The 26,621-nt window shown below is 40.9% G+C and overlaps 1 protein-coding gene across 1 annotated transcript; it reads left to right on the top strand.

Annotated features, from left to right (window-relative positions):
* Positions 1-1,161: 1,161 nt before the first annotated feature.
* On the top strand, positions 1,162-23,222 carry LOC115218629 (RING-box protein 1). Its single transcript, XM_029788542.2, has 6 exons — positions 1,162-1,354; positions 7,635-7,662; positions 12,453-12,503; positions 17,236-17,306; positions 19,168-19,253; positions 23,045-23,222. Exons 1-6 carry the CDS (start codon positions 1,247-1,249, stop codon positions 23,055-23,057), a joined length of 357 nt encoding a protein of 118 aa, XP_029644402.1. The 5' UTR covers positions 1,162-1,246; the 3' UTR covers positions 23,058-23,222.
* Positions 23,223-26,621: the final 3,399 nt, after the last annotated feature.

The following is a 26,621-nucleotide window of genomic DNA, read 5'->3' as shown; positions in this document are numbered from 1 at the left end:
TTCCTATTCATTAAGAGCAAGTTGTTTTACACCTATTAAACTATTTTTTTTTAAAATTTGCTTGCTCGGCTCAAACCCTTTAGTTTGACCTTAAATTCTAAACCATCTGAAAGTATTTGTAGAAAATTTCATTTTAAAACATCCAATTTTTCTGAAGTTATGAGGAAACAAACTCAGAGAGTGTGGGAAGCACAATTGTATAGGTATGTCCGGATTATTATATATTTCTTTATTGCCCACAGGGAGCTAAACACAGAGGGGACATCGATCTCAGTGTGTAACTGGTACTTAGGATGAAAGGCAAAGTCAACCTCGGCGGAGTTTGAACTCAGAACTCAACAGCAGACGAAATACCTATTTCTTTACTACCCACAAGAGGCTAAACACAAAGAGGACAAACAAGGACAGACAAACGGATTAAGTCGATTATATCGACTCAGTACGCAACTGGTACTTAATTTATCGACCCCGAAAAGATGAAAGGCAAAGTCGACTTCCACAGATTTTGAACTCAGAACGTAGCGGTAGACGAAATACCTATTTCTTTATTACCCACAAGGGGCTAAACACAGAGGGGACAAACAAAGACAGACAAACGGATTAAGTCGATTACATCGACCCCAGTGCGTAACTGGTACTTAATTTATCGACCCCGAAAGGATGAAAGGCACAGTCGACCTCGGCGGAATTTGAACTCAGAACGTAGCAGCAGACGAAATACCTATTTCTTTATTATCCACAAGGGGCTATAAACACAGAGAGGACAAACAAGGACAGACAACGGGTTTAAGTCGATTAGATCGACCCCAGTGTGTAAGTGGTACTTATTTTATCGACCCCGAAAGGATGGAAGGCACAGTCGACCTCGGTGGAATTTGAACTCAGAACGTAACGGCAGACGAAATACCGCTAAGCATAAATCGCCCGGCGTGCTAACGATTCTGCCAGGTCGCCGCCCATGTCCGAATTATTATAGGCGAAGAAGAATGAAACAAAAAAAATTCACATATATTTCCAATAATGAAATAAATAAATAAAAAGCAGTAGCACGGAAACGGAAAGTTTACATTGTTGAAAGAAATGAATAAAAATAAAAAATTCTGAAATAAAACGAACAACGAAGACGAACAACACGTTTCTCGTTTTGCATCACCCCACCACTTTCAGCTTTGATTCTCGAGAATCTCGTTGCGAACGGGATTTGTGTTCTGTTCGACGAGATTTTTTATTATTTCTCAGTTTCTCAATGGCAGCCGCAATGGAAATTGACGAAGAGGAGTTTGGGGAAGCCTCAACCTCTCAGGCTATCAGCGGAGACAAACCGGGAAACAAGAAAAGGTTCGAAGTGAAAAAGGTACCAACACCCGCTTTACCCAAAAATCTCTTTTATTCTTTGACAAAATTCTATGTTTTTCTCTTTCTTCTTCAAAGAGTTCTCCTCCACTTCGTAAGTAAAATTAAAACACATGAGGATGATGATGATGGTCTTTAATAAAGGGATACTTTGCACATGGAATTATATATATATATGTATTTATTTAGGGTACTACTAGCGAACAGTGGTCCCGGTGCGCGCACTCGCGCTCGCTAGACGTAAGTAGTCGATCCTACAATGACTTGTGCGTATGTTTTGTATTTCAAGGCTGAATTCATATCAAAGGAAATTAAAGAATATTTCTCGAACAAAGTAAATAAAACGCAAAGTAAATAATTCCTTAAACTAAGTAAATGAATTATTTTTATAAACAAAGGTTAGGGTCGGGGTTAAAAAGTTGTAGGAGCGACTATTTACGACCAGCTGGCGCGAGTGCGCGCACCGGTACCACTATTCGCTTGTAATACCATTTATTTATATATCTATATGTGCCTGTATGTATGTATACGAAGAAGCATTGTGATACAGAAGTAAAACAAGTGTTGAGGAATGAGAGAGCTTCTAACAATGCGAAATGGGAAAGTAGAGTAACTGTTATATATTCTAGGCACAAAAGTGAACTGTTTATGTTATGTTGTTTATCGGAACTTTAAAATAAGGGAAATAGGTGTAAAAGATAAAATGTGTAGTAAACGAATGGTGAGAGGACTCACGGATAATTCACACGATCTGATCGTTTCCCCTCCTAACTTTCAGGAAAATGGATATCTTTTAATGAAATTTTATATAAATAACCCTTGTAAACAACAAAGTGAACAATGAATGAGTCGTAAGCAAAGGGAAGCCGAGACCGAAACTTGTGTTATTGTGGTAATTACTGGAAGGATTGGAAGAAAGTTCTCGTGTTGCCAGTGGAGGTAGATACATAAAAATAAGGACTGGAGAACAATCGTGTGGGGCACGAGACGAGGATGTTAGTGTATGGTATTTGTAGTAGATGAGGGTTATGGAATCGTAGCTATGCCCACAAGTTCTTGCTTGGTTGGTAGTAGGAACTTAAAAAAGGAACTGCAGCAAAAAAAAATAATAATTCGTGAACTGACGGGCGAAGACGAAAGTGATTCATCATGAATGGAAGGATGGTAGACGCTTATGAGAGAACGACCAAAGCTGAGAGTAAAAGACAAAATGAAGCAGAAATAATTATGGTATTTAGTTGCACCTGGTTGGTTTTTGATGTCCTACCTGAATGGATAACAGGGGGTGGGGGTAAACGTGTTGAAGTATGGGCCTAAAGAATTCTCGAATTTCCCTGCTAACTTCGATATTGCTCATCACCAATGGCAGGGGCGATGTTGATCGGAAGTGTCGAATTGGTGTGGTCTGTTGATGGCCGAAGGGAGTGTCCTTCCGTGCACTCCTTACCTAGAATATATAAATAACTTTTGACTCGTTTTGATTAATTTATCATAGACATATAGTCGCAGGAGTGGCTGTGTGGTAAGTAGCTTGCTCACCAACCATATGGTTCTGGGTTCAGTCCCACTGCGTGGCACCTTGGGCAAGTGTCTTCTACTATAGCCTCGGACCGACCAAAGCCTTGTGAGTGGATTTGGTAGAGGGAAACAGAAGGAAGCCCGTCGTATATGTGTATATATAAACTTTCATGTTTGCACTGATATAAAATCACTTGCGTCTCAAGTGGAACTTAACTCCTGGTGTTGGATTACTTTAGTTCTTACTCGTGTCTTTAATTTACTCAAATATATTATTTACGTTTATGGAGTTGTTCAATTGTTGTGGAGAGCAACTCTTTGAGTGAGTTAAAAAACTGCCAGGTGATGAGGGATCCATTTGAGCAGGTTGAGACTCCTTAAGATTTTTTATGGTCAAAATATGACTCAAATTGAATTGCTTTGCAAATTCTTCCGTAGTTTGCTTTGGTTTTCAGAAGCTCAATCATCATCATCATCATCATCATCGTTTAGCGTCCGCTTTCCATGCTAGCATGGGTTGGATGGGTCAACTGGGGTCTGTGAAGCTGGAAGGCTTCGTCAGGCCCAGTCAGATCTGGCAGTGTTTCTACGGCTGGATGCCCTTCCTAACGCCAACCACTCCGCGAGTGTAGTGGGTGTTTTTTACGTGCCACCTGCACAGGTGCCAGACAGAGCTGGCGAATGGCCACGAACGGATGGTGCTTTTACGTGTCACCGGCACAGGGCCAGGCGATGCTGGCAACGGACATGAACGGATGGTGCTTTTACGTGCCACCGACACGGGGCCAGACAGAGCTGGCAACCGGCCACGAACGGACGGTGCTTTTACGTGTCACCGGCACGGGGGCCAGCCGAGGCTGGCAACGGACGCGAACGGATGGTGCTTTTACGTGCCACCGACACGGTTGCCAGACAGAGCTGGCAAACTGCCACGAGCGGACGGTGCTTTTACGTGTCACCGGCACGGGGACCAGCCGAGGCTGGCAACGGACACGGACGGATGGTGCTTTTACGTGCCACCGACACGGGCCAGACAGAGCTGGCAAACGGCCACGAACGGATGGTGCTTTTACGTGCCACCGACACGGGGCCAGACAGAGCTGGCAAACAGCTACGAACGGATGGTGCTTTTACGTGTCACCGGCACGGGGCCAGGCGAGGTTGGCAACGAACACGAACGGATGGTGCTTTTACGTGCCACCGACACGGGGCCAGGCAGAGCTGGCAAACGGCCATGAGCGAATGGTGCTTTTACGTATCACCGGCACGGGTACCAGACGAGGCTGACAGCGGACACGAACGGATGGGTCACTTAACCCCTGCTTTCTGATATATGATTTGATTTTGATTGTTCTCACTGGTCTTGCCGGGTCTTCTGACGCACAGCATACTTCCATAGGTCTCGGTCTCTGGTCATTTCCTTGGTGAGACCTAGAGTTCGGAGGTCGTGCTTCACCACCTCGACCCAGGTTTTCCTGGGTCTACCTCTTCCACAGGTCCCCTCAACTGCCAGGGTGTGGCACTTTTTCACACACCTATCTTCATCCATTCTCGCCACATGACCATACCAGCGCAATCGTCTCTCTTGCACACAACATCTGATGCCTCTTAGGTCCAACTTTTCTCTCAAGGTACTTACACTCTGTCGACTATGAACACTGACATACACATCCAACGGAGCATACTAGCTTCATTTCTCGCGAGCTTACGCATGTCCTCAGCAGTCACGGCCCATGTTTCACTGCCATGTAGCATGGCTGTTCGTACACATGCATCATACAGTCTGCCTTTTACTCTGAGCGAGAGGCCTTTAGTCACCAACAGAGGTAAGAGCTCCCTAAACTTTGCCCAGGCTATTCTTACTCTAGCCGTTACACTTTCAGCACACCCACCCCCACTACTGACTTGGTCACCAAGATAACGGAAGCTATCAACTACTTCTAGTTTTTCCCCCTGGAAAGTGACGGAAGTTGTTTTCTGCAGATTTTCAGAGGTTAATGCTCCCGAGCATCTGCCACATACAAAAACCATCTTCCTAGTTAGCCTTCCTATGACATTGCTGCACCTCTTATGTGTCCATAGCTTACACTTGGTGCATCTTATAGAGTTTCTACCTACACCTTTTCTACAGATCGAGCAGGGCCATCTACCTGAAGGCGTTTGTGATTTGTCTACCTTCCTACTTATTACGACTTTGGTTTTAGCTAGGTTGACTCTAAGGCCCTTTGATTCTAAACCATGCTTCCACACCTGAAACTTCTTCTCCAGTTCTGATAATGACTCAGCAATTAGAACAAGGTCATCAGCATAGAGGAGCTCCCAGGGGCATCCTGTCTTGAATTCCTCCGTTATTGCCTGGAGGACTATGATAAATAGGAGGGGGCTTAGGACTGAGCCTTGGTGGACCCCTACCTCTACCCGGAATTCTTCACTGTACTCATTTCCAACCCTCACCTTACTAGCAGCGTCCCTGTACATGGCTTGCACAGCTCTCACTAACCATTCTTCTATTCCTAGTTTCCTCATTGACCACCATATGAGGGATCGGGGGACCCTGTCGAAGGCTTTCTCCATGTCAACAAAAGCCAGGTACAAGGGCTTATCTTTGGCTAGGTATTTCTCCTGCAGCTGCCTTACCAGGAATATAGCATCAGTGGTACTTTTCCCTGGCACGAAACCAAACTGCATCTCATCTAAACTAACTCTCTCTCTAATTAGTTGGCTTATGACCCTCTCTGTAACCTTCATCACCTGATCCAACAGCTTGATACCTCTGTAATTATTTGTATCTAGGGCATCACCTTTACCTTTGTAGCAGTTGACTATTATGCTGCTACACCAGTCATTGGGTATGACTCCTTCATGTATCACCTGATTAACTATACAGGTGACTAGGCTATAGCCGACACTACCAGATATTTTGAGCATCTCTGCAGTGATACCTGATGGGCCTGGGGCTTTCCCTGTCTTCATGCTTCTAATTGCCTTAGCTACTAAGGAACTATCAACCCTGATAGCTGGTCCCTCTGTTGGGTCAACGTTCGGCAGACTCTCTTTATCCCATTCATTTTCTTTATTCAGCAACCTTTCATAGTGGCGTCTCCAAGCCTCTCTCTTTGCATCCTCGTTTAGCGCAAGTGAACCATCTTCCATGCGAACACACTTCTCTCCCACCACATCACAATTCTCTCTCACACACTGTCTTGCAACGCGAAACACCTCCAGTCTTTGGTCCTCATGGCGCAGAACATTGGCAAATTTTTTCTTATCTGCTTCCCCTCTGGCTAGATAGACCTGTCTCCTAGCTTCCCTTTTAGCAGTCTGATACAATTCCCTGCTACCACCATTCTTCCAGTGCTTCCAAGTCTGTCTCTTTTCTCTAATAGCCCTGTCTACGACACTGTTCCACCACCACATTACCTTGGGACGAGAGGGGACTTTGCACCAGCCACAGATCTGGTCAGTGGCTCTCAGCAGGTTGTCCCTTAGAAACGTCCAGTTGTCCTCTACCCCATGTGATACACTATCCCCTTCTACTTCGTCAAAGGCTTCAAGTAACATGTCTCTAAATCTCTGTCCATTCACAGGATCCTTAAGCTTCCAGATCCTTCTTCTCCATGTTGGTCGTCTTCTGGTTGTCCTCCTACTCCTGATCCTAAAGTCACTAACTACCAGTCTATGTTGTGGGGCGCATTCTTCGCCTGGGAAGGTTTTGGCATTTATAAGTAGCCATCTCTCCCTTTGCCTGGCAAGGATGTAGTCAATTTGGCTGGTATGTTGGCCCGATCGGTAGGTGGCTGGTAGGTTTCCTGAAGTTAGTGTTGCAAATCATAAGATTATTTGCATCGCAGAACTCCAGCAGCCTGGTTCCCTCCTCGTTGCGGGAACCAGAGCCATAGCCTCCATGTACGCCGTGGAAGCCCCCAGCATGTCGTCCAACATGACCATGTCGTTGGACATGACCAGCATGTCCAACAAGCTCAATATTGACAGAATTTGGTCATCTAGATAGAGGAGAGTCTGCAAGAAAAAAATTTTGCAAGTAAAACTGGGCAAACCATCATTAGCATGTCTGGACACTTAAAACATCATTTCATGGGCAGAACAAATACTTTTAAGGAGTGGCTTTGTGGTAAGTAGCTTGCTTACGAACCACATGGTTCCAGGTTCAGTCCCACTACATGGCACCTTGTGCAAGTGTCTTCTACTATAGCCTTGTAAGTGGATTTGGTGGATGGAAACTGAAAGAAGCCCATCGTATGTATATATGTGTGTGTATTTATGTGTTTGTGTTTCTCCTCTCCACCACCACTTGACAACCGATGCTGGTGTGTTTACGTCCCTCGTAACTTAGCAGTTCGGCAAAAGAGACCAATAGAATAAACACTATGCTTACAAAGAATAAGTCCTGGGGTCGATTTGCTTGACTAAAGGTGGTGCTCCAGCATGGCCGCAGTCAAATGACTGAATCAAGTAAAAGAGTTAGAATGGAAAAAAATTGATGTTTATTTTACAGCAAGTACTGAAATAGTGCCTTCAAAGTAATCCTATCAAAAATGCAACAGGACCTTCTTTGCAGTCTGGTATATTACCCTGGTACCTTTTAATAAACTTTGAATTTTTTTATAACAGTTCAAAAACAAATAGTTCCAAACCATTGGAAAACAGACATGAAAATGATGATAATCTAAAAATAATAATCTTTTATTACCAGTGTACCCAATTTTAACTATTTAACTAAATCATGAAAATTCTCATTTCAGTGGAATGCTGTAGCTTTATGGGCCTGGGGTGAGTATTGTGGGGTTTTTGTTTTCCTTCCTCAAATCAAATGTTCTTCATATGTCAAATCTCATCAATACAATCAATAAAATAAAATTTGGTGTTTTATTATTTGAATCCAAATTCGTTTTTATTATTATTATTATTTATTCAGTTTCACGTGTAAAAATATATTTTAATGTGGTATTTTCTGCCTTCAAATTTTAGTCTAACCAATTTGAAATTTCAAACTGAAATAAAAAAAATATACTAAAATTCCTAACCCCAAGATTCTGAGTTCGATTCCAAGCAGAGACGTGAATAGTAATAATAATAATAATAATAATAACAGTAATAACAACAACATCAAAAAATACCTTAGGAATGAGAACCGAGGTTCGAAATTTCCCCTAAGACACCTGATGAAGGCTGGAGGGTATATCAGCCGAAACGCTGTGTCAGCAACAAACAAGACGAGGACAAATATCCGTCAAATGTAAATAATGTCCTAAACCCTTGTTATTAAAGTTTATAACTTTTCCTTTGAGTGAAGCCTTCAGCAAAATTAGTTTCATCTTGCTCAGATACAAATAAATAGTGTCTGTCCTAAGCTGGTGTGGAAAAATGAACAAGTAGTGATACTCCAGGTCTTGGTCCAAGGTTGACACAGAAATTGCATATTGCACTGAAAAGAAAATATTTAGCTCTGTACTAAGACGTTTGCTTCCTAACCGCCTGGTTCCAGGTTCAGTCCCACTATGTGACACCTTGAGCAGGTATCTTCTACCTTAGCTTCAGGTTGACTAAGGTCTTGTGAGTGGATTTGGTAGATGGAAACTGAAAGAAGCCCATCATATATACTCTGTATATATGAGTGTGTATTTGTTTCCCACCCCCATTTGGCAACTGCCATTGGCCTGTAACTTAGCGATTGAATTAGTACCGAGTTTAAAACAAGGAAAGTACTGGGGTGGGGGTTGATTCATTTGACTAGAATTCTTCAAGGCAGTGCTCCAGCATGGCCACAAATGACAAAGAACAACAAAATTATTTTGGTTCACTTCATCAGGTGAGCATGGATGGGATGTTAAGGCCTTGTAAGAAATGTTGTTGTTAGTGAAGTTGTTTTCCACATCTCCATGCCTCCATACTCCACAATGAAGTTGGTTTGGAGACTGTTTACCAGTCAGCCAAACTCAACCCCTTGGCATCCAGATTATTCTATAGAAGTGGTTTCGATTCCCAGACAAGGCGTTGTGAGTGTTTATTGAGCAAAAACACTTAAAGCTTCACAAGGCTCCGACTTTCTCTTGCTCTTTCTTCCTGCTTCTGTTGTACCTGTATTTCAAAGGGCCAGCCCTGTCACACTCTGTGTCACGCTGAATTTACTCAAGAACTACGTTAAGGGTACACATGTCTGTGGAGTGCTCAGCCACTTGCACGTTAATTTCATGAGCAGGCTGTTCCGTTGATTGGATCAACTGGAACCCTTGTCGTTGTAACTGATGGAGTGCCACAATGATTCTGTCGAACATGTTGCTTATTTATTCCCATTGTTTTGCATCAGTCATACATTACCTTGTGGCTTCGAGATTTTCATGATGTGATTGTTTACTCTTAGAATGACATTGTAGGCTAGGTGTGAGAGGCCAACTGTGACCAGTTTGAACATAAAACAATCGGAATATTTAGGTTGAACATGGCTCGTTTAAACGCTAAATGGTCAAATCACATATATGACATTTCCCAACATACTGTGGCTGTGTGGTAAGAAACTTGCTTCCTAACTACATTGTTCCAGGTTCAGTCCCACTGCATACTTCCTTGGGCAAGTGTCTTCTGTAGCCTCGGGCTGACTAAAGCCTTGTGAGTGGATTTATTCAAAGCCAGCCACATGCTCAGATGAAATTGCTTTTCATTTCATATATGTATATCATCAATGTTTGTTTACCATGTTGGCATAGGGTTGTTGGTTTGACAGGATCCATGCCAGGTTCTGTCTGTTTTTACAAGGTTTCTACAACTAGATGCTCTTCCTAACACCAAACAGAGTATACCAGGTGCTTTTTATATGCACAGATGGTTATAATAATGGTTTCTAATAGGGGAACAGTTAATTAAGCAGACCCCATCAGTCAACTAGTGGCATTCCTTGGAATAGTTTATTATATTTTTTAACTATACTTTCATATTTGCAAAATGGCTTGTGGCTTTGTAAGAAGTTAAGATCTAAATACTTTAAGCTGGCAATAAAGAGATTAATGCGATGGACTATTGACTTTGAGGTCAGGAACTCGGAACAAATTCTGCCATTGTTTATGAGACAAAGTATATTTAATCTGCTTCAGTTTGCTCATTAACAAAAAAAGAAGAAAAAGTACTTAGTTTACAGCTGAATGGTTAATTGCAAGAAAACTGACTGTCTGAGCAGCGGTGAAGTTTGTTCTGTATGCAAATATCCACGTTTTTCAGAAATACTAATTAGAACAAAAGGAAGTGTTATATATATTTCTTTACTACCCACAAGGAGCTAAACACAGAGGGGACAAACAAGGACAGACAAATGGATTAAGTCGATTATATCGACCCCAGTGTGAAACTGGTACTTAATTTATCGACCCCGAAAGGATGAAAGGCAAAGTCGACCTCGGTGGAATTTGAACACAGAACGTAACGGCAGACGAAATACGGCTACACATTTCGCCCGGCGCGGTAACGTTTCTGCCAGCTCAATTAAGCAAACCTTTGATCAGAAATCATTCAATCCAGATCATTTAAATTGTTTTGGGGCTTTCAAGGACTACACTGTTTAAAATTGTTCCTTCCTGTGTTAATACACAGAGTAGAGTGTGATTCAGGGGAAGACTTGACTGCTGTTTATAATAAATTGGTCCATCATAGAGGGGACTCCCTCATTGGCTCTATGTGTCTTGTGGAGGGATTGTTTTATAATATCTAATCTGATACTTCAGGGTTCAAATCTTGTCTAAGATGTTGAATAAGATTGAGTTATTCAAAATTGGTTGGGTAGTAGTATATAGTATAGGTATAGACATAGTCATGTGGCTCAACACAGGTGTGATTCTGAGGTTGGAAAGCTTGCTTCTTAACCATGAGGCCTTGGGTTCAATCTCACTGTGTGGCAGGTACCTTCTCTAGCTCAGGGCCAATCAAAGCCTTGTGAGTGGATTTGGTGGATGGAAACTAAAAGAAGCCCATTGTGCGTACCCTTGTCTTAACATCATGGGATAATGTTCGTTTCTAGTCTTGCATCAGAAACATGTCAGCCATGGGAAATATCGCTTAGCAACAGGTGAGCGTTCATAAAAAGATGAGCACCTGGCTGCAGAAAACCTGCCTCAGCAATAGTTATCTGTCCCATGCAAACATGGAAAGTGAACCTTAAACAATGATGATGGTGATTTACCTCTGCCCCATTCTTGAGTTCATCCAGCCATTGATCATCCTCATCATGGTATTCTTCAATATAATCCACCTATGGGAAAAGTACAGTGCAGCACAATCAGCTTTTGCTTGTGAGTCTGTATGGCTTGCTAACGTGTACCATGGTTGCTGAACTGGCTCCTGTGCAGGTGGCTCGTAAAAAAACACCATTTTCGAGCGTGGCCGTTGCCAGTACCGCCAGACTGGCCCGCACACCGGTAGCACTTTAAAAGCACCCACTACACTCTCGGAGTGGTTGGCATTAGAAAGGTCATCCAGCTATAGAAACTCTGCCAGATCAGATTGGAGCCTGGCTCAGCCATCTAGTTCGCCAGTCCTTGGTCAAATTGTCCAACCCATGCTAGCATGGAAAGCGGACGTTAAACGATGATGATGATGTGCCCATATAGTTGAGAGCAGACAGATACCCTCTCAGCCTTCGTACCAAAAAGCACATCTCAGATGTGACATCTGGAAGGAGAGAGAGAGAGGGGGGCTGCACCTGCACTTAGCTGGTACTCCTTACAATTGAATAGGCTGGAAGTAACTTGTTTAAAAAACACAACCCTCTGCCTTGTTCAGAAATCGAACCCACAGCGTTATGGTCCTGAGCCAAACGCCCTAACCACTTAATTCATATACTTTTTACTTTTTATGTGCCATGTTGGGGCACCGTCTTCATGGGTTTAGTCAAAGGAATCAACCCCAGTAATTAATGCTGAGTTTAGTACTTCTCCTATCAATTTCTTTGCTGAGCAGCTCACTTATGGGGACATAATCAAACCAACACTAAATTGTCAAGCAGTGGCAGTGGACAAACACGGACACACACACACCTAATGGGCTTCCCCACAGTTTCTGCCCACCCGCACTGTGGGACTGAACCTGAAACCATATTTGCAAAACAAGCTCCTTAACCACACAGCCGTACATTGGGATTCTCTTCCATCATCTTAGATTTAGTAAAATAATGGCAATGTACTGTGTTTGAATCTTATATAGAATTGTTCTGTGGGCAGCAGAACTAAAACATCGTCTTCTGAAATAATTACCTCTCTCTTTTACTTGTTTCAGTCATTTGACTGCGCCCATGCTGGAGCACCACCTTTAATCGAGCAAATCGACCCTGGGACTTATTCTTTTGTAAGCCCAGTACTTATTCTATTGGTCTCTTTTGCCGAACCGCTAAGTGATGGGGACATAAACACACCAGCATCGGTTGTCAAGCAATGCTAGGGGGACAAACACAGACACACAAACATATACACACACATACATATATATATACATATATACGACGGGCTTCTTTCAGTTTCCGTCTGATTATTTTCCATCTTCAATTTGAGATTAATTACACACTTTTTTGTCTTTTGCAGATATTGTTGTAGATAACTGTGCCATTTGTAGGAATCACATTATGGATCTATGTAAGTATTGGCTTTATTCAGTAAATTTTATTTGATGTTGTTGTTGCTCAATCGCTCCAGTTATAAATAACCAAACCGTATACACGAGAGATGGCAGCTAATTAAATAAAGAATGACAGCCAGAATCTCTGGGAACTGATAATGGCCAAAGTTGGTAATGTCCTCTTCCCTTAGTTTTCCCTATTTGTTGTACTCCATGTAAATTTGTTCTGTAATTATATAAATATCATCATCATCATCGTTTAACGTCTGCTTTCCATGCTAGCATGGGTTGGACGATTTGACTGAGGGCTGGTGAACCAGATGGCTGCACCAGGCTCCAATCTTGATCTGGCAGAGTTTCTACAGCTGGATGCCCTTCCTAACGCCAACAACTCCGAGAGTGTAGTGGGTGCTTTTTACGTGCCACCGGCACGGGGGCCAGTCAGGCGGTACTGGCAACGACCTTGCTCGAATCCTTTTACACATGTCACTAGCGCAGGTGCCAGTAAGGCGACGTTGGTAACGATCACGCTCGAATGGTGCCCTTTTATGTGCCACTGCACTGGCACGGAAGCCAGCTTTTACACGAGTGTTCCTCTTCTGGATATTTTAAGTTTTTGTTTCTCTTTCTTTATATTTACATGTGTATATGTATGTATATTTTATATACGAAGCCCATCATGTTTATTTGCATCACTCTCCATATCAGCTCTCCTGGATTCCTCTTACTGCCACTTTTTTAACCCAGGGACTTAGTCCTCAATGGATTCTTCAGAGTGTGAGTTCAAATCATTTGAGTGTAAGTTCAAGTCTCAGGATCTTACCTGTTGACTATGTATAAAATGGACTCTCCTGTTGTTAGATGATGCATAAGAGTTCGACAGTTTCTTACCAAACAACCACACAACATGATTTGTTTTTAGTGATCAAATGTTTGTGTAGACATAAGCTCACTCCCTCCATCAGATCGACATTACCTGTACAGATGCACTATGTGCCACATGTCAGGTGTCGAAATGATTGCAGAGCAATGTGAAATGAAGTGCTTTGCTCAAGAACACAACGCAACGCCCGGTCTGGGAATTGAACCCACGATCTTGCAATCATGAATGCAACACCTTAACCACTAAGCCATGTGCCTTCACACACACGCACACAGGAGATACCTGGCATCTCGCTGTCCTCAAGAACACTCATTCTGCACAGCAGAAGTATAAAGGCCACTCCACCTGATAAAGCGGGTTGGCCTGTATGAGTCCTGTGTTGTTGTTGTCATTTGTGAGAAGCACTTATGTTGGTGCCAATTAAAAGCGCTTGTGCTGGTGCCACACTGTAAAGTGTGTTGGCTTTAGGAAGGGCATCTAGCTGTAGAAACCATGCCAAATCAGACTGGAGCCTGGTGCAGCTCTCCAGCCTTGCCAGCTCTGGTCAAATTATCCAACCCATGCCAACATGGAAAGCAGACCTATACTAAATAGTTGTGTGTGTGTGTAGCTGCTATTGTTTCCCCGCAACCCCTATTAGTTCTACATGAGCATGCATTGTTTTTGTACGGACTAGTTGTAACCTTAACTGGGGCATTAGTCAAGATCACAGAGTCCTTTAGAGTTCAATAGGACCCACAACTAAACTTTAGATTCATAAATTCCTGTAGTCTATGGAGAAACGATTATTCTTTTGCTGGTTTCACTCATTGGACTTCAGCCATGACTTGGAACTGCTCTCAAGGATTTAAGTTGAATGTAAGGACTCCAGAGACTTGTTTTATGAAATGACTTTTGAAATGTTACCTTTTGAAATGAAGGCGCACAATGTTTACACACACACACAGTGCTCAGATTCTGACTACCAAATTCTCTTCAAGACTTCAGTCAACCCACAGCTTGAGTAGATGTGACTTACTGAAGGTGCTGTGCAGTGTATTTGATCCCAGAATCTTGTCATTGTTGAGTGAACTTCGTAGCTACATGTCTATTATATCAGGTCATCCCATAAGTTTTGTCCGAATTTCGAATAAAGAAAACTAGTGATCAAATGTTATATTTAATTTAAGTTTAATCATCAATGTAAAACTCTTGGTTTCAAAGCGAAGAACTCTGAAATGCCAGTTTCAACCTCATCCTGGCTTGTGAAAATTATGTCCCCCAAATGATTCTACGAAACATAGTCTGAAGGAGCAAGGTCGGGAGGATAAGGTGGTTGAGGAATTTTTTCCCAACCAAGCTCTTCTATCTTCTGTGATGTGATCTTTTCAGTGTGGGGTCACGCATTGTCCTGATGAAACATCACTCCTTTTCAATTCACTAAAGTGGGTCTTTTTTTCTTCAAAGCTTGGTTCAAACGCTCTAATTGCTGAGAGTAGATTGTTGCATTAGGTGGTAACAATTCAAATGGAATTACTCCTTTGCAATCCCACCAGATAGAGAGAAGAACCTTTTTTCCCATGAAGTTTCTTTCTTGGTTGTGGTTGAGCCTTTTCCCTTTTACCAAGCCACTGTTTACGATGTTTAACATTTCAATAGAAGATCCATTTTTCGTCACCAGTCACAAGTCTATCCAAAAAGGGTGAAATGAGTTCGCGAGAATGGAGAGAGGAGCAGATGTCAACTCGGGATTTGCGGTTGCTTTCGGACAATTCATGAGGCACCCATTTTCCAAGTTTAGAAACCTTTCAAAGTTGAAGATGACGATGAACAGTTGAATGGTTTAAACTAAGCTTTATTCCCAATTCTTCAACTGATAATGCAGGATTTTCTTCAAGTAATGCCTCAAGGAGCTTATCATCAAACTCAACTGGACGTCCTGTTCTATCTTCATCTTTAAGGTTGAAATCTCCACTTCTGAATTTTGCAAACCATCTTCTGCAAGTTCTTTCATTCAAGCCTTCTTTCCCATAAACTGAGTGTATGTCTCGAGTCGCTTCGGCTACAGAGTTTCCTTTTTTGTACTCATAAAGTATTATGTGCCACACATGCTCTTTGGATACTTCCATGTTAGAAATGGTTTTAATCAAAGAACTTTTAATTCTATTATTCTGTAAAATAATATTTAATTAGTTTAAATCATTTTTAATTCCATTAGACATTCTAAAATAGTATTAAATTTCATTCAATTTTAAAAACAGTAAAATTGGACAGAACTTATGGGATGACCTGATAGCAGGATCATTTTAAAAGCTATCTATCATGTAACAGTGCTTGAAAAAGAGAATACAGTCGGGTCTGCTTATATGATATTTTACTACTCATTGTACTCGGAGCTAATTAAGTGGAACATGTTGCTTTCGAGTATAACAATTGAGATTAGTAACTTCATAGTTGTCTCCCTTGTATCTCTCTCTACCACTCTTCATATCCATTGTGTTTATTTAGTGTCGTGTCTTCTCAGATTGGCAAAGTTAGGCAGGGCCTACTCGGCCTAAAACTATAAATATATATAAGGCGAGTTGGCAGAAACGTTAGCACACCAGGCGAAATGCGTAGCCGTATTTCGTCTGTCGTTAGGTTCCAGAATTTTATTTTATTTATCCCAAATTCTTTATTTTCCTTTCACTTCAGATTCAATAAATGCTTTCTCGTTTAAGAGTAAATATTTCAGTGCACCAAAATAATGAAAAGGCCTCAACTCCAAGTTCTGAGCCAAAATATTGTGTCTTAGGAGAGCGTTCAGTAGAGAGCCATTTCTTTCCCTTTGTTGTCTGTTTAGAACCAGTTTGGTATTCTGGGCCATTGGCTATTTTACTTTCCATGAAATTTAAGTAACAAAAGTACTTTTTCTCCTTTCCCTACTCTCGCAAACAAGGCCTCAAATGTTACATTCTACACTTTGATGACAACTGAATTTATCAGACAATGCCACTGAGTGCTAAAGGTGTTGCCTATGAAGCTGGTTATGTTTTTGGTGACAAGGTAGATCCAGTAACCATTCTGTTAGTTGTCCGTTGTTCCATTGTCTCAGCTATCAATATTTCTCAATCTTGGCATGATCTTGGCCATTAACCCTCTAGCATTCCTGTCAAATATAATGCTAATTTATTCCCATTCTTTAGAATCAATCATGCATTATCTCAGATCTTTGAAAATTAGATGATGTGATTGCTTATTTTCGGAATGACATTGTACGATAGGTGTGAGAGGCCTGATCTAGTTTGATCTAGCCTCATGTGGCTGGTTTGAATGTTAAAGAGTCAATGTGTCAGGAGTAATTGTGTGTGCACAGCATAGAGCTAGGGTGTTTGGCTCCTCGTTTAACGTCAGCTTTCCATGCTGGCATGGATTGGATGGTTTGACTGAGGACCGGCAAGCCAGGAGGCTGCACCAGGCTTCCAATCTGATCTGGCATGGTTCCTACAGCTGGATGCCCTTTCTAACACCAACCACTCAGCAGTGTAGTGGGTGCTTTTTACATGCCTCTGGCATGGGAGCCAGTCAGGCGGTACTGATATCGACCAGGGCATTTTATTTCACATTGCACCCGTAGCCAGCTGTAAGTGATTAGAAACAGCAACAGACCTCTGCAATTCAGAGATGTTCTTGTTCTCTTAGTTGCCCCTAAATGCCTCTGAAACCAGAATATGCTTTGGCTCAGTGTCCCTGTAGATTAAATAATTTTTTCTTTGTAATTGTTGTGTCTCCCAAAGGTCAGCCTTGATCAAACCAACCGAGTGGTAGTGGTGGTGGTGGTGGTAGCAGCAGCTTTTGTTGATGTTATTTTGTTGTCTTATAACTGTATTTCGTTTGTTTTGCTGCAGGTATCGAATGTCAAGCCAACCAAGCTTCTGCCACGAGTGAAGAGTGTACTGTAGCCTGGGGGGTTTGCAATGTAAGTATTTGTAATGTCTTGTTGCACTTTGTGTCATTGGTGGTGGTCGTGGTGGTGGTTGTCAGTCCTAATCAAGCAGACTATCTGATAAGGTAGAGGCATTCCAGCCATGACCATCTCATATATTTGAACTACTCAGTTTTTCATTCTTTTTCTTTTTATGACACACTGCGTATTGTTTTTACTTAGGCCCTTTACTCCCTGTGGAGCATAGGTCATTGACAGTTTTTCTCTGCTGTTCTCAATTCTGTGTTTCTGCAGTTGGATCCTTACTTTTTCAGCTCTACCTCAGCATCCCTCTTCCACCTCCTTTATAGTATTTACTTGTACTTGTGACAGCGTTCATCCAGGGCAGGTTGAGCCAGCTTCTTCTCTGGTCCTGGCGGCCCACACTCGACGGTCCTCTGCGAGGTCACTGGAGATAGCGAGCCATTCGCAGTTCCATCTGTGCAGACCGACCACCTGTGGACCTGAGAGATCGGAGAGGTCCTCCTTTATCGTCGTTGCCCTGGTCTTCAGCTGCCCGCCCGTGTGTTTGCGCTAATTGGGAAGTGGAGGTGGGAGGAGGACATCGCGATCCAGCTCACCCTCTGGACACTGGGCTGCATGACCGAACCACTTTAAGCACTGTTGTAGAAGCACCGAAGGGAGGGGCCGGAGATTCAGGCGATGACGAAGACCGGCTGAAGGAACCCGATCAATGTGTCGGCAGCGAAGAATGTGGTGGAGACAGTCATTGTTGAACACCTCCAGCCCTCGCTGATCGACTACCCTCATAGGCCATGTTTCACAACCATAGAGGAGGATAGTACGAACGATGGCCTAGTAGATTCGCCCTTTTGGTCACCGAGGAGATCTCTCTTCTGTCCCACAGGCACCGCCAGTGTTGCCTCCTTTATAGATTCCAGGTCAGGGCCTTACGTGTAGTACAGGATGTTGGCTCCTTTCAGATTTTGCTGCACAGCCACATCATATGTTTCCCTGAAGGAAGGCCTTCTCCCAGGTCTTGGTTTGGAATTGTAGCTGATGCCCCTGTAACCTGGCTTTTTCTAGGTAGGGTTGTTGGACCTATACAAACCCATTTTTACCTCTAGGAAGAGGTGGTCTATATTAGCCTGACTTCTATCTTTTGATCTGTCCTACATGGAGCCTGCACTCAGTTGGCATTGGCTTTCAAGGTCATTGAGGCATAAAAGTCACCATACCATAACAGGAACTGAACTTTGTGGTGGACATACTGTATCTAGGATTACATTATCTGACATGTCCTTCCCTTAAAATTGAGGGATGTAATCTCAAGTGAGATTTGGCTGTTATTTCTTGCAAGTTAAGCATCCATATAGGAGTTCATTCACTAGTTCTTCATTAGTGAGGGTGACTAGGTATTTAAAAATTGATGGTAATTTTTCATTTGGTGTGCCACTCAGGAAGTCGCATGAGCTGCAGTTTGCCCATCACTAAAGTAAAGTGATCTTCTTGAATTTTGCCAACTCTTAAGGTTTCATGGCGTATATATTCCCCTCCAGGATGGGTCACCAGTCCATCGCAGAGTTACTCGTTTTTGCTGGCTGAGTGAACTGGAGCGATGTGAAATGAAGTGCTTAGCTGAAGAATACAATGCATCACCCAGTCCAGGAATTGAAACCACAATCTTACAGTCATGAGTCCAACACACTGACCACTAAGCCACATGCCCCCCATTTCACCCTTCACTGGTCTGAGCTAATCTCTTGTCTTAACTGATTCCTTTTTTTGTTGGACGACAGGTGTGGGATGGGATGGAAGGGTAAAAAAATATATTTGTCTCACGAAATGTAAAAGTTTTTGTGTGTTTACAGTTTCTTCCTTGTTCTCTTTGCAGCATGCTTTCCATTTCCACTGTATTTCCCGTTGGTTAAAAACAAGACAAGTCTGTCCTTTAGACAACAGAGAATGGGAGTTTCAAAAGTAAGTGGTGAAGAACATCTTTCTCTCTACATGTGTGTGTGTGCGTGTGTGTACATGTGTGTGCATGCAGGTGTGTTTGTGTGTGTGTGCATGCAAGTGTGTGTATATGTGTGTGCATGCGCAGGTATGGGTGTGTGTTCGTGTGTGCGCGCAGGTATATGTGTGCAGATGTGTGTGTGTGAGTGTTGGTTTGAGTTACTAGGTGCAGTGTGGTTAAGAAGTTTATTTCCTGACCAGGTGAATTAAAGTTCACTTTCACTGTGTGGCACCTTGAGCAAAACATTCCTCCATCTAGTAAAATACAAACAAGAACATAGACATTCTGGTATCAACTGATTTCACTTTCTATGCTGAACCAACACTTAAAGCTCGTCAGCCAGTCTTACTGTTATTTTTTATTCTTATATATTTTGCTTATTTGAATAATGTTTTCTGGCCACTTTATCAAGTTTGATGCCGTCTGCAAATAGGAGGACCTTTCCATCAAGGAAGTCTGGCAGGTCATTGATATAGAGAAGGAAAAGTATTGGCCCCAGCACCGACCCCTGGGGAACGCTACTGCAGGCATTCGTCTCCATGGAGAGATCTCCATTTATCTGCACCGGAAAGGTTTGATGGCTCAGGAAAGAAGAAATCCAAGAAGTCACCACTGGGTGAATCTTGAATGCTTGAAGTTTGTGCAAGAGAAGTCGGTGATTAATGGAGTCAAATGCCTTTGCAGAGTCCAAAAATACCACATTTCATCCATGGTCCTTGTAATCCACTCTTGAAGAAGGAGAAGATTTGTTAGGCAAAATCTTCAAGGTAGAAATCCATGCTGCAAGTCTCAATTTCCTACTATTAAATAGGTCACATGATTAAGAAAACCCCACCTAAATACTTAGAGCAAAGCTATCTAATGAAATGACAGAAGAAAAGCAGATTGTATTACTTAGTTTTCGTTTGTATTACATATATTGTGTTCTGTAAACAATGGCGTTTTTTAGTTGTGGGCTTCTGGTCTTCCAATCACTGATTCAGTATATTTATGACACCACAAAAGTAATGAGATAGTATCTATTTAAGACAGCAACGTCCTTGTCCTATTGCTAAAAAAAAAAATACTGGCTTATTAAGGTTTTTTAAAAAGTATTATTTACATCAGTGAAACATTCACACACGCGTGTTTCTGTGCAATGTACATCTACAAAATTCCACTCACGAGGCAGCATTGATCAACCCCACAAAGGCTTAAAAAAAAAAACATACCCAATAGGCATGACAGTGAAATTGAACCTGAAACTACAGTTGCAAAACAAGCTTCAGCATCACTGCTATTTTTGTACCCATGGCTGCATAAAAAGTCAGATTTAAAACCTTTGCACTTTCTGTATTGATTGGTTTAGGTTGCCCTTAAGTGTTTGCGATTAATTTTTAATGTAATAAAGTTTTGGAGAGTGTTAGTAAGACACACTTGTTACTTTATATATTGGTAGTACAAGGCATACCTCAATTTATATTGTTTTGAGTTATGTCCTGTACTACACTGCATCATAAAGGAGGAAGGGGAAAAAAAACCCTCAACTTCAATCGATTTGTCCAACTTTGTGTTGGCCTCAGTAAACATATTTAACAGAATTCAGATTAACCTGTCAATTTCAATGATTATTGATTCACACTGTTTTGAATTAATCATGCATTATCTCTTAGCTCTGAGATTTCAATGGTGTGATTGTTGATGTTTAGGATGACATTGTCAGATAGGTGTGAGAGGTCAGATCTAGCTGCTTTTATCATAAAAAGGATAGAATATTTGGGTCTGATATGGTTGGTTTGAATACTAAAGGTTTAAAAGTATAATAATTAAAAACAATTCCTGGAAACCAGTACTGAAGTGAAAAATCAAATATATATATAATACATTTGTTTGCTTTTCCCAGAAGTTTTATGCTCTGGCACTGCCAAGATGGAGTGGTCTCAATGTTAAAAAACATGAAACCACAAGGATGTCTTGGTCATTGACTGACGTGGAAATCTGCTGTGAATTTTCTGTGTATCTTGCTTTTGTCTAATTTTTCTCTTTGTTGTATTCTTTCTGTTCAACCCTTGGAATATATATATATATATATATATATATATATATATATATAATATATATATATATATATATATATATATGTGTGTGTGTGTGTGAAATATAGTATAATTATAAACAGGGCAAATTTTAGCAATTTCTCTGCTGACTGAAAAAAAAAATTATGAACAAACTTAATTGATTTTCGAACCTTATTGGGTTCTCATCAGAGGCGTCTACAACATTCTGACAGTCTCCAGAGAGACAAGCAGCCAAACAGTTTATATACTCAACAAATGCAGCTGTTAACTCTATGAAAGAGTCCCTAATTTTCATACCGAAAGTGTTTAACACTCTATAAATACCAGTGGCCTGTCAATGGGGATCTTAGTTCACACAGTATCATGGTATGATGTAACAAATATGTGACATATGGCATAATTGTAAACTGGGCAAATTTTAACAATTTATCTGCAAACTGAAAAAAATGACAAACAACCTTAATCGATTTTCGAACCATATTGGGTTCTCAAATAAAGTTTTTGAATTTAAAATGTCTTTTTGTGTAACATCATTTTTTTCAAGTCAAGTCAGGTGTCTTGGAAACAAATTACTCGCTGTAAGTAGAGGTGTACCTGTATATATTAATCTAGTGTTAACCACTGAAATCACCAGTTATTATAATAGTATTTTGATTGTGGTTTTCATTTAAATAGGAGAAACTTGGTCTCAGGGACGTTGATATAAGAAGGATTAATATTCTTGTATGTAGTGAAGCAGCAAAGCTGACAGAATAAGTACAGGTTGAGCATAGGTATTGATGTGATTGACTTACCCCTGCTCCAGAAATTGCTGGCCTTGTGCCAAAATTAGAAATCAATATTCTGTTAGGCAGTAAAATATCTAATTTTAGTAGCATCACTTGGTATCTAAGCTAATGGAGAGTAAGACAGTGAAAATATGAAGCAGTCATATTGTCAATTATGGATTGTGAAGTGGTATAGTTGTTAAGAAAGCTGGACAAAATACCTTGTGGTATTTATTCTGGTTCTCTGCATTTTGAGTTGGAATCTTGCTGAGGACATTGCCTTTTATTCTTGAGGGGTAGGCATGGCTGTGGGATGAAAAAAGCTTGCTTTCCTACCATGTGGTTTTGGGTTTAGTTCTTCTGTGTAGCACCTTGGGCAAGTGTCTTCTTCTATAACCTCCAGCCAAGCAAAGCCTTGTGAGTGGATTTTGTAGATGGAAACTGAAAGAAGCCTGTCGTCTGTGTGAGTGTGTGCATGTCTCAAATGAGCATCCCAAATAGTGTCAGTCATTTCCAATAATCTGCAGAATCATGTCTGGCCATTAGGAAATATTACATAATGCTTGGAAACAGGTGAACGTTGGTGACAGGTTGGGCATCCGACTTTAATAAACTATTTCTGACCCATGCAGGCATAGAAAAGTAGATGTTAAAACAATGGTGAATGATGAGGGTTGCCTGTTGAACAGGAAAACATTTGAACGAATTGTGTGTTTAAATCTCAGGGTACTGGACAACATCAATAAGGTAAATAGGGCATCTTATCCAACTACATCAGCATCGGAAAACAGACATTAAAATATTGAAAATGGTTTGTGTGTGTGTGTATAAAACGACTCTACCAAAATACTAAGACTCTACCAAAATACTAAGACTCTACCAAGATACTAAACTATGCAATCATAATATTTTCTCTTTTTCTCTTTTCAGGTATGGACATTGATTGGCTCCCTTCATACAAGCTCTGTTTTATATATTTACCTCTCATTTATGTATACCTTGCTTAACACTGTTATGTATGTCACAACCTGTTTTCTCTTTTCTAAGTCATTTAATGCTTCATATAAATTCTAAGAAATAAAAAAAATGAGGAAAAAAACCCAACAATTCCCTGCTTTCTTTGTTATTAATTTTGCACCATCTTTTTACGCCAGAAACTCATCAAATTTGCCAACCCTGGTTAGGGCAGCTGGTATTTTTGAATATATTTTTGGCATTAACTCTTTCATTACTGTATTCATTTTGAGATGCTCTGTGTTTCTTTCAATTACTTTAAATATAACAAAGAATTTGGTAAAGTAACTTAGTTATCATTTAGCTAGTGTTAGGAACGTAAATTGTGACTAAGGTTTTGGTGGAAGATTTTAATTCAGAACTTATGAAAGCAAGACATTTCTATTACAGAGCCAGAGGCAGTTTCAGCCGGGTTGGTATTGAAATGGTTAAGAATGGTTTCTCTATTATATATTTTAACCTTTTTGTTACCGTATTTCTGTTGAGATGCTCTGTGTTTCTTTCAATTACTTATAATATAACAAAGAACTTAGTAAAATAACTTAGTTACCATTTAGCTAGTGTTAGGAACATAAATTGTGACTAAGGTTTTGGTGGAAGACTTTAATTCAAAACTTATGAAAACCAGACATTTGTACAACAGAGCCAGAGCTGGTTTCAGCCGGGTTGGTAACGAAAGGGTTAAGAAATGCATCCAGCTGAAGAAACCTTACCAAAGCAGGATACTGGAGCACAATGTGATGCTTGGGCCCATTGGATCCTTTTAAAATTGCTCAACTTGTGTCAGCATGAAACGTGGATATTAAATGATGATGATGGTATTAAATATTATACACAGTAATTTGAGATATAATTAATCTCATTAATATAATTAATCCCATTAGTGGATCTTTTGCATTTTTTTACTTTTTCTCTGAAATTAGTGATTATTATGTTTAATATCATTTACTTATTTGATTTACATTAAAACTGCAATGGTAAATAATAATAATTTTTAAAATATTTTAGCATTCATTGACAGGCTGGTGGATTAGTTGAATTAGTAGAATGTGCCTGGCAAGTTGCCTTTTGGTCCATTTACATTAGAAGTTCAAATCCAGGCTTGTCCCTTGTAACCCTCTTTAGCTGAAGATCCCTAATCTTGCAGACTCATAAGTGCTGGTGCCACATAAAAAGCATCCATGCTGGTGCCACGTGAAAAGCTCCCAGTACACTGTAAAGTGGTTAGCATTAGGAAGGGCATCCATCCATAGAAACCATGCCAAAATATAGATGGAGTCTGAACAGCCCTTCAGCTGGTCAGCTTCTGGCATCAACCCATGCCAGCATGGAAAACAGACATTAAATGATGGTGGTGATAAGAAAGGGTTGAAAATGTGCTATATATATATATATATATCTGTAAATATAATATGTGACAATTGTTTGGTAGCCATGATAAAACTCCGAGTTTCGGATGTCGGGGGCGGAAACCCACGCCAGCATCTCTTCGGTTATCAGGCCATTGAATAAATGCTATGAAAATGACCGTTAAACAAAAGGAAATTACTGTATGATTGACCCTTATTAAAAGACAAAAGAGCTATTAAAATGACTGGTAAGTAAGATGGAACTTTTTCCTCCTCCTCATCATCATCATCGTTTAACGTCCGCTTTCCATGCTAGCATGGGTTGGATGGTTTGACTGAGGTCTGGCGAACCAGATGGCTGCACCAGGCTCCAATCTGATCTGGCAGAGTTTCTACAATTGGATGCCCTTCCTAACGCCAACTACTCCGAGAGTGTAGTGGGTGCTTTTACATGCCACCAGCACGAGAGCCAGTTAGGCAGTACTGGCAACGGCCACGCTCAAATGGTGCTTTTTATGTGCCACCTGCACAGGAGCCAGTCCAGCGGCACTGGCAACAACCTCACTCGAATGTTTTTTCATGTGCCACCAGCACAAGTGCTAGTAAGGCGATGCAGGCATATATGTATAATATCCCGTGCTAGCACGGAAAACGGACGTTAAACGATGATGATGATGATGATATATATATATATTTATATAGTAAATCCCCAAAAAAGAACAGCAAAGCAAAGACATAGTACATGTAAAGTATTAACACACTCAGGGAAGGAACAAAGATGGTTTAACGTTTCGAGCAAAACTCTTCTTCGGAAGCAGAGGAAAGTCCAATAGAAAGGAAAACAATTCACATGTAGTTAGAATATATATATATATATATATACATATACCATAATACTTGTGTAAAAGTCAAATTTTTTAGACCATTTTTTTTTAAGGTCAAATTTATGAGGTCCACTATTAGATGGATACCACTTTTGAGGGGCTGAAATTCAAATTAGAATCCAAAGTATCATAGCAGCAGACGTCCAACTCTAAGCAAATAAAAGCAAAAACGCAATCAATTGCAGTAATATTAGCAATTCTATGCATCACAACACACGTCCTAATAAATAACAAAATCCATAAACAAAGCCACATAGCTCTTATATTTACCTTATCTCTTATTTGTATCCATCCAACGTAACAGACTCGCCGAGTGAAATCAATTTATATCTCATAATTCTGTTATATTGCTACCGATAACATATCTATCCGATACCAGCATGCCACTACTCACTGAATTACGGTGCATACAGCTGATACCTACTCTGTTGTTCACCGATAGTCCTGTCTGTGAGACACGTTTCTCACCGTGTAAACAACGAGTGTATGATGCATGTGTTTATTGTGCTTAAAGATGTATGCACGCTTGCAGCATATCCTGTGCATTCATTTTAGTAATGGTGCTGTACCACCCATCAACAAACGTGTAGTGCTTGCTATTAAATCGTGTTTTACTATAAGCACTGACCATTCCAGCCATAGAGCAAGCTACAGTAAGGTAGCCTGCTCTATTATACAGGATAATACTGTACCTTGACCCACAAATGTCCTGTTGTTCATGAAATACTAAGGTTGACTTTTATACAGGGCCTATGGAAAATACCCGAATTTTTGGCTAAAAATAGGGATTGACTTTTACATGACATCGACTATTGAGTGGCTGTGTGGTAAGTAACTTGCTTAGCAACCACATGGTTCCAGGTTCATTCCCACTGCGTGGCACCTTGGGCAAGTGTCTTCTACTATAGCCTTGGGCCGACCAAAGCTTTGCGAGTGGATTTGGTAGACAGAAACTGAAAGAAGCCTGTCATATATGTATGAGTGTGTATATGTTTGTGTGTCTGTGTTTGTCCCCCCTCCCCAACATTGCTTGACAACCAATGGTGGTGCGTTTACATCCCCATAACTTAGCGGTTCAGCGAAAGGCACAGATAGAATAAGTACTAGGCTTACAAAGAATAAGTCCTGGGGTCGATTTGCTCGACTAAAAGCAGTGCTCCAGCATGGCCGCAGTTAAATGACTGAAACAAGTAAAAGAAAGCAAAAGAGAATATTACTTACGTATATATGGTGTGTGTATATATATATATTTATATAATA

This window comes from Octopus sinensis, linkage group LG13, assembly GCF_006345805.1.
Source record: "Octopus sinensis linkage group LG13, ASM634580v1, whole genome shotgun sequence".
Lineage (NCBI taxonomy): Eukaryota > Metazoa > Mollusca > Cephalopoda > Octopoda > Octopodidae > Octopus > Octopus sinensis.
This window is presented reverse-complemented; position numbering and strand designations above follow the sequence as displayed.